Source organism: Salarias fasciatus, chromosome 2, assembly GCF_902148845.1.
Source record: "Salarias fasciatus chromosome 2, fSalaFa1.1, whole genome shotgun sequence".
NCBI lineage: Eukaryota > Metazoa > Chordata > Actinopteri > Blenniiformes > Blenniidae > Salarias > Salarias fasciatus.
In genome coordinates, this window is record NC_043746.1 from 25,316,521 (window position 1) to 25,324,353 (window position 7,833).

General features: G+C 44.5%; 1 protein-coding gene across 1 annotated transcript; it reads right to left on the minus strand.

Moving 5' to 3' along the window:
• Positions 1-3,209: 3,209 nt before the first annotated feature.
• LOC115396709 (E3 ubiquitin-protein ligase TRIM11-like) lies at positions 3,210-7,833 on the minus strand (the record flags this gene model as incomplete). The annotated part of the gene is made up of 7 exons (XM_030102705.1): positions 7,186-7,833; positions 6,959-7,067; positions 4,966-5,061; positions 3,987-4,220; positions 3,851-3,873; positions 3,574-3,722; positions 3,210-3,421 (listed from the first exon to the last, which is right to left on the minus strand). Coding segments are annotated over exons 1-7 (1,449 nt in total), but the record flags the coding sequence as incomplete, so codon positions are not given.

The window sequence follows — 7,833 nt, forward strand, 5'->3', positions numbered from 1 at the left end:
CGGAGACGCGCGCGGCGCCTCCGCTACGCTTCCGCGTCCAGTGCGTTCCCGGCGTGAGTCTGTCAGGAAAGATGGCCACTCAGCTGGGTCTACTGGCAGACCTGCTGATCCCTGCTGCCAACTGGATGTTGCTGAAACATCAAACTCGATGACAAAAGATGAAGTACCTATAAGGAAATTAGTATTTTTTGGCAAAATTATTAATCTCAGAATGTTCTGCAGTACACTGAGTAATTACAAAGGCTGTTCTGTTGTCAGCATTGTCCCTCTGGTGTTGAAGAGGGACAATGGCCCTCATTTGTCAATCTTGCGATGAAACAGGTGTGCTGATCTGACCACACGACGGGGCCCACGTGAGATCTACAAAGCTTTCTTACCTGACCAAATCCCAGTGTGCAAATAATCAGATGTTGATACTCATGGTTCAGAAGAATTAAAGATGAACGTGATGATGCAAATATGACCTCTGACCTCTGAGAAGATCATGAGCAGGTCAGAACGGCCCTCATGACCCAGATCCCAGCCACCCCCCCAGGAAGACGTCCAGGCACCGGTCCAGAAGTTGAATATTCAACAAGCTTTATTATCTTTTTTTGTAATGGATACCATTTCAGTTTGGCCTCTCATAAAATTACATGTATCAAAAAGAAAAAAATCTTAACATTCAAATATTTCAAGCCTAAACACAGCATTTTTTTGTATTAAAGTGCAAAATCCCACATCACCTGAAACTGATATTTTAGTTGTCCATGTACAGTGGGGCAAAAAAGTATTTAGTCAGCCACTAATTGTGCAAGTTCTCCAACTTAAAAATATGAAATAGGGCTGTAATTGTCATCATAGGTATACCTCAACTATGAGAGACAGAACGAGAAAAAAAAATCCAGAAAATCACATTGTCTGATTTTTAAATAATTTATTTGCAAATTATGGTGGAAAATAAGTACTGTATTTGATCATCCACAAACAAGCAAGATTTTCTGGCTCTCACAGAGCTATAACTTCTTTAAGAGGCTCCTATGTCCTCCACTTGTTACCTGTATTAATGGCTCCTGTTTGAACTCATTATCAGTATAAAAGACACCTGTCCACAACCTCAAACAGTCACACTCCTAACTCCACTATGGCCAAGACCAAAGAGCTGTCAAAGGACACCACAAACAAAATTGTAGACCTGCACCAGACTGGGAAGACTGGATCTGCAATAGGTAAGCAGCTTGGTGAGAACTGTGGGAGCAATTATTAGAAATTGGAAAACATACAAGACCACTGATAATCTCCCTCGATCTGGGGCTCCACGCAAGATCTCATCCCGTGGGGTCAAAATGATCGCAAGAACGGTGAGCAAAAATCCCAGAACGACAAGGGGGAACCTAGTGAATGACCTGCAGAGAGCTGGGACCAAAGTAACAAAGGCTACGATCAGTAACGCATTACGCTGCCAGGAACTCAAATCCAGCAGTGCCAGACGTGTCCCCCTGCTTAAGCCGGTACACGTCCAGGCCCGTCTGAAGTTTGCTAGAGAGCATTTGGATGATCCAGAAGAGGACTGGGAGAATGTCATATGGTCAGATGAAACCAAAATAGAGCTTTTTGGTAGAAACACAACTTCTCGTGTTTGGAGGAGAAAGAATGCTGAATTGCATCCAAAGAATACCATGCCTACTGAGAAGCATGGGGGTGGAAACATTGGGGCTTTTTTCCTGCAAAGGGACCGGGACGACTGATCCGTGTAAAGGAAAGAAAGAATGGGGCCATGTATCGTGAGATTTTGAGTGAAAACCTCCTTCCATCAGCAAGGGCATTGAAGATGAATCGTGGCTGGGTCTTTCAGCTCGACAATGATACTAAACACACCGCCTGGGCGACAAAGGAGTGGCTTCATAAGAAGCATTTCAAGGTCCTGGAGTGGCCTAGCCCAGGATTTCTTAACCCTGGTCCTCGAGGCCCAGTGTCCTGCATATTTTACCTCTCTCCCAGTTGGAACACACCTGATTGCAATGAGAGCTGCAGTGTGATTTTCTGGATTTTTTTTCTCATTCTGTCTCTCACAGTTGAGGTATACCGATGATGACAATTCCAGGCCTCGCTCATCTTTTGAAGTGGGAGAACTTGCACAACTGGTGGCTGACTAAATACTTTCTTGCCCCACTGTTTGAGCTGTGCATAGGGACATCCGTCTTTTCTCTTTAGAACAAAAAGAACCTGAACTGCTTTTAAAGCACAGTTATGTAAAGCGATGTCATTGTAGAGCCGATGTAAACTGTAGGAACTGCAGTGCATTTCTCTTTCTACCATCATGCCAGGCAGACAAACTAAAGCAACCATGCACACACACACACACGCACGCACGCACACACACAGACATACACCTTCTTTGGCTGTCAGTGTGTAATTCAAGTGAAGCCTGGTGTTTTCAGTCAACAATTTCTTTTCCATATCAAATGTGCTGATGAATGTTTTTCTAGCTCAGGAGACACGGATCAAGAAGGCTTTCTGTGGTGATGAAAAACTAAACTTTTGGATATCCAAGTGTGAAATTGAGGAAAACCTCTTGATCAGTTGGTTTTTCGCGCATCAAAAATTCAGGTGTAAAGGATTCAAAGTTGTGCCCAAAAAATTGGATCAAATTCATCAGAACTGCAAAGGCAAATATCTTTTGTTTTCTTTTCTTTAAGCAAAGTGTTAGAAAATCTCTCATACCTGACATGCAAAAGGTGAGGCCAACGTAGTTAGAATCCTCGGTCACATTCTGCCATCGTACATTCTCACTGACGACTGTTTACAGTCAACGTCTTCTCATGTAAAGCACCTTAATAGTATTTTGCGACACAAGCTGAGCATGACGTGGATGTGGGCAGAGTTTGAGATTTAAGTCCTGCTGAGCTCCCCTGAACGGATGGGGGTCAAAGGTCCTATTCAGGGAGCGACAGCGGCATCTCTGGGCTGTTTGCCACCACCGTTCTGCGTTTCCATCCGTCTGAGGTGGAATGTGGCGGCGGCTCGAGTCTTTACCTGCAGGTGAGACGTTTGGGTGACGAGCTGCAACCCGCCGAACTCACCGGCGCAGGGAGATCACATTCAAAGAGCTTTATCTGGTGAAAAACTACGCAAAACGAAACACAGCCTCAGTCAAAGGCCTCTCTCTCCTCGTCCTCATCGTCGTCCTCCTCCTCTTCATCCTCCTCCTCCTCTTCATCCTCCTCCTCCTCTTCCTCCTCCTCCTCCCCGGGGCTGTAGAGATCGTCCACCAGCTCGTTCTGATCGTGCAGGTCTTCGTGGTCCTCCTCCTCGTCTCCGTTGCTCCTCATGTCCTCCTCGCTGCTGTCATCGTCGTCGTCGTCGTCGTCGTCCTCCTCCTCTTCCTCCTCCGCCTCGTTGTCGTCCTGCTCCTCCTCCTCCTCGGGATCAGAAACGTGACCTGATGAAGGGACAGAGTTTGGTCAATGATTTCACTTTTGTGACAACTGCCCAGTCAGGAGCATACGTTTGCGGGATGAGCAGTAGAGGTGATTATTCCCACTTTCCTGTCTCACACAGTTCAGTTTGAATAAATGTCTCTGAGGTTCTTACACAGGGAACTGATGGCAGCGTCGATGTGACAGGGCAACTCCTCGTCAAGAAACTTCCTCATCTCCTCCTCCATCATCACCGCAAGAGCCTCCATCTCCATGTCAACGTATTCCGGGTAGAACATGGTTTTTCTCAGCTGTCTGCAGCACCTAAAACACACAAAAATAACACATTTTAGAAAGGCTTTATTTTTAAGTATCCATCAGTCCGTGCAGACATTATATTAAAAATTGTAAGCTAGTTTTGGTCTCATATTGAAATGAAAACAAGCACTTACTGTTTTCCCGTCGTCTTGTAGGCCTGCAAAGAGAAAATCAGACGTAGATGATGGTTTATCAGTTACATGACATGCATGTGATTTCTGGCCTGTGAGCGTGGAGACGGCCGGACGGCGCCCGGCGCTGTGTTCTCACCTCGATGAAGCGGAACGGGTCGTTCTCCTGCATGAGGGTCTCCAGGCCGCAGCGGGCCTCCTGGAGGCGCACCTGGTCCTGGCAGATCCTGGAGATGTTCTTCTGGATGGTCAGGTTGTTGACGTCTTGTCGTATGCGCGGGAAGTCCCGTAGTCTGGTGATGAAGAGGAGCACCTTGGTCTTGATGTCCTCGCCCAGTCTGGTCAGACACTGCTCGGAGTCATCCATGAACTTCTACAGGGAAGAGCACAAAATCTAGACTGAGATAAATGACAGAGAAAGCTTTTTGCTTGTTTTTTTTTTTTTTTTTTTTAAATAAAGCAGTGTTAGACATGTATAGAGCCATTTACAAAATTGAGATCTAATTTATCAAAATTCACTGAAACTATAGCTGTTTATTCTGTGTTGAATTACATAAAACTGACAGATTTCATTAATTTTTTTCCACCTTAAATTAAATAAAGCTCCTAAATATAATCCTGACTTAGTTTTTATGTTTACTGACCAGAGTTTTTTTTTACATCAAAACCGACTTGTATTTCTATCTTTATAGCCCTGCAGCAGTAAACACAGCGTCTTCAGTTACTGTCCATGGTGCTGAAAAGATCCTACTGTTGCTATTACTATGACCAAATTCATTTGTAAAGAAAAACAAAAAATCAAACAAAAAGAGCAAAAACTTCATATACTTAATGTAAATAGTGCACAGTGTTTCCTAATCCTGGTCCTCGGAACTCTGTCTGTAGACATTTAGTTATCACCAGTCATTCAGGTTGTTACATGAGACACATAAGGAAGTTCAGGCAGCCGAAGATGTTTCATCTCATGACAAAAGAAATCAGGTTCTACTAAAACAACTACCGAACTGTCCGGATGTCTTTATAATGTAATGAGAATAATGTGGTTTCAGAAAGCTTTGGGTCTTTTTAGTCCTGCAGCCAACATGTGATCAACCTGAACTGAATGAGAGACACTTTACCTTGTTCTGTCTCTCCTTCTCTTTCTGCTCCTGCAGTTTCTTCTCCACCAGGCTGTACTTTCTCTCCAGTTTGTAGAGCTGCTCATCCAGCGAGGCCTGATCAACATGGAGAAGAAATTGTGTAGATTTTTCCACTTTCAGACATAAAACATACATGTTCAGCTCAGACCTGTCAGCCACATCTGCAGAGGTGGAGAGACTACTCCAAGTGTTTTTAACTTGGCATCATATTACTGGAGTGAAAGCAAAGACCAAATATCACAAGATTGCTGAATAAAGTTGATGCTGTTGGGCATATTGAAGTGGAACAATACAACTTCTTGAAACTGAAAAAAAAAAACCCTCTTAAATTTCAAAGTATAAACTTAAACACTAGTTTTTATCAAGCAAGGGGCCTTTGTACAAATACAATACTGTCTTAAAATATGTGGATTTTTAGATGGTTTAAAGGGATACTTCAACATTTTGGCAAATTGGCCCATTTAGCACAATCATTTCAAACAGCATACTTACTTTTTTGTGAGGGCGAGCTGTTGTTTATTCAGGGATGAGTCGGGGAAGGTTTTCGGGATGGACACAATGGAAGTGGATGGTATTTTTGGTTCCCCTCGTCAAACTCATCAAATACACAATCCAACAACCCCAAAACACTTTGGTGGACACGTTATAATCCGCACATTCACTACGCTGTGAAATATTAATGCAAAATTACGAGATTTAGTTATTTTTGCGAATATTGCTAAGACGGAACTACTTACTAAACATGGCATCTGGGCGTAGTGATTTCAAAAGAAAAAGTAGTTCCCAGTATTTGCTTCAATGTCGTAACGCTACAGTATTATTTGTTGGTGTTCCACAGCGTAGTGAATGTGTGGATTATAACGTGTCCACCAAAGTGTTTGGGGGTTGTTGGATTTTGTATTTGATGGGTTTGACGAGGGGGAACAAAAATACCATCCACTTCCATTGTGTCCGTCCCGAAAACCTTCCCCGACTCACCTCTGAATAAACAACAGCTCGCCCTCACAAAAAAAGTAAGTATGTTGTTCGAAATGACTAAGGAATTGCGCTAAATGGGCCAATTTGCCAAAATGTTGAAGTATCCCTTTAAGTTCATTTCAACAGATACCTTGACACCCCCCCCCCCTTTTTTTTTTTAAATAGAATTTTGGGTAGGAAATGTATTGAAATGAATGTGCTTTGTGTCAAGTGCCACAGTAGGTAGTTGTGTGGTATGTAATCCCAAGAGGCTCTATTGAAACAAAATCTGTCAGGGTGACTTTGTAAAAACAGCTACAATAGAAATTTCTGGAATGTTTCACTGTGCTTTACAACAGAAAGTGCCATTCAAAGTGGCTTCGTGTTGAGATTTTAATAATTTTTAGTAGCAAATGTTTTTTTTTCATAAAAATAAAGACAGTTTCACTATGTATATGAGAACGAAAGCTTTAATGTTCATTTTAAGGTTTTTATGGCACTATTTTACCACTCATAATGACACTGGGCTGGATCTGGCCCCTTGAACCACAGCATGTTTCACACCCCTGCATTAAGTGGCTGAGAGGGACACTAGGCTGTTGGTTCTAACTGTTCAACAGACCTGAAGCTTCTCAAATTCACCCTCTGTCAGGCGGGATAAAAGGACCGGAAGTGGGTTTAAAAGCACTATAGAAAGTCCACAAAAGAGTCATGTGACACTTGTCACTCATTCATGCTGAGCCGATGAACAGACAGCAGTCATTCTCCAGAATTCCAGAGTTGCCACAGGACAATGTCCAAGCCCAAGAAAAAGAGGCAGATAAATGTGAACAAAAAAATCTCTCAACTCTCAGCTGCAACCTTCAGGAGGGATTTTTCAGGCTGCTGTTATTGGTTTTAGTGTAACAAAAAATAATTCAAACACCACAACAACGCCCATTTAATCAAAATCATGACTACGTAGAAAAGTTACATGGAGGAAAAGGAACAGCGGTGGTTAAAAAGAACAATGTACCTTGAGATCTTTCATTGTGTTGGACAGAGTCTTGACTGCGTGTCCATCGTGTTGTCCCTCGAAGGTGCAAGCATTGCACACAAACATCTTGTCATCCATGCAGTAGTACCTGGAGTGAAAAAAGAAGGAATCGGGTGAATCCTGTAATGATCTACACGGTAATGCAATCAAGAAATAAGACTAAAAGTCTTTCTAAAAAGTATCAGGCCTTCAAACTGGTGTCCTACCTGAAGATCTCATCATGAGTGGGGCACTTCCTTTTCCAGAAGTCATTCAGTGGTTCGATGAGGGGATGCTCGCGAAACGCCGGCAGCTCCAGATGTGGAATCACATGCTCCTGGCACATGGACACCTCACACTTCAGGCACGTCCTGACAGCGAGCGTTGGTGCAACAGCGGCAGCGGCAGAAGCTTCCTGAGAGTCAGAAGCAGCAGAGGCTCCGTCCTCGGCGGTGCTGACGCCCGGCGTCTCGGTGGCCGCTGCAGGGCAGTAGTCACATGGAACAGCTGACACACCGACGGCACTCAGTGCTGCCAGAGAAGACGACAGCAGCTCCCTGGATCTTAAGGCTGATGCGGCCGCGGTCGTGGCTCTGCGCCTGTGGCGATAGTCGTCCGCGATGTTGGCGAGTTTGAAGTTCTTCTGGAAGGCGGTGTCGCACCGGTGGCTGTCGCGGCACTCGGGACAGTGTAAACGGCCTCGGTTCGCTTGCCGCTTCAGGCGATCAAGGCAGGTTTTACAAAAACTGTGTCCACACGGGAGCAAGTGTGGGTCCCGGTACAGGTCCAGGCACACGGTGCAGGTGAGCTCGTCCTGCAGGACCCTGGACTGCTCTGGCTGAGCTGAGGCCATGTCACCTCCGGTCTGTCCAGGC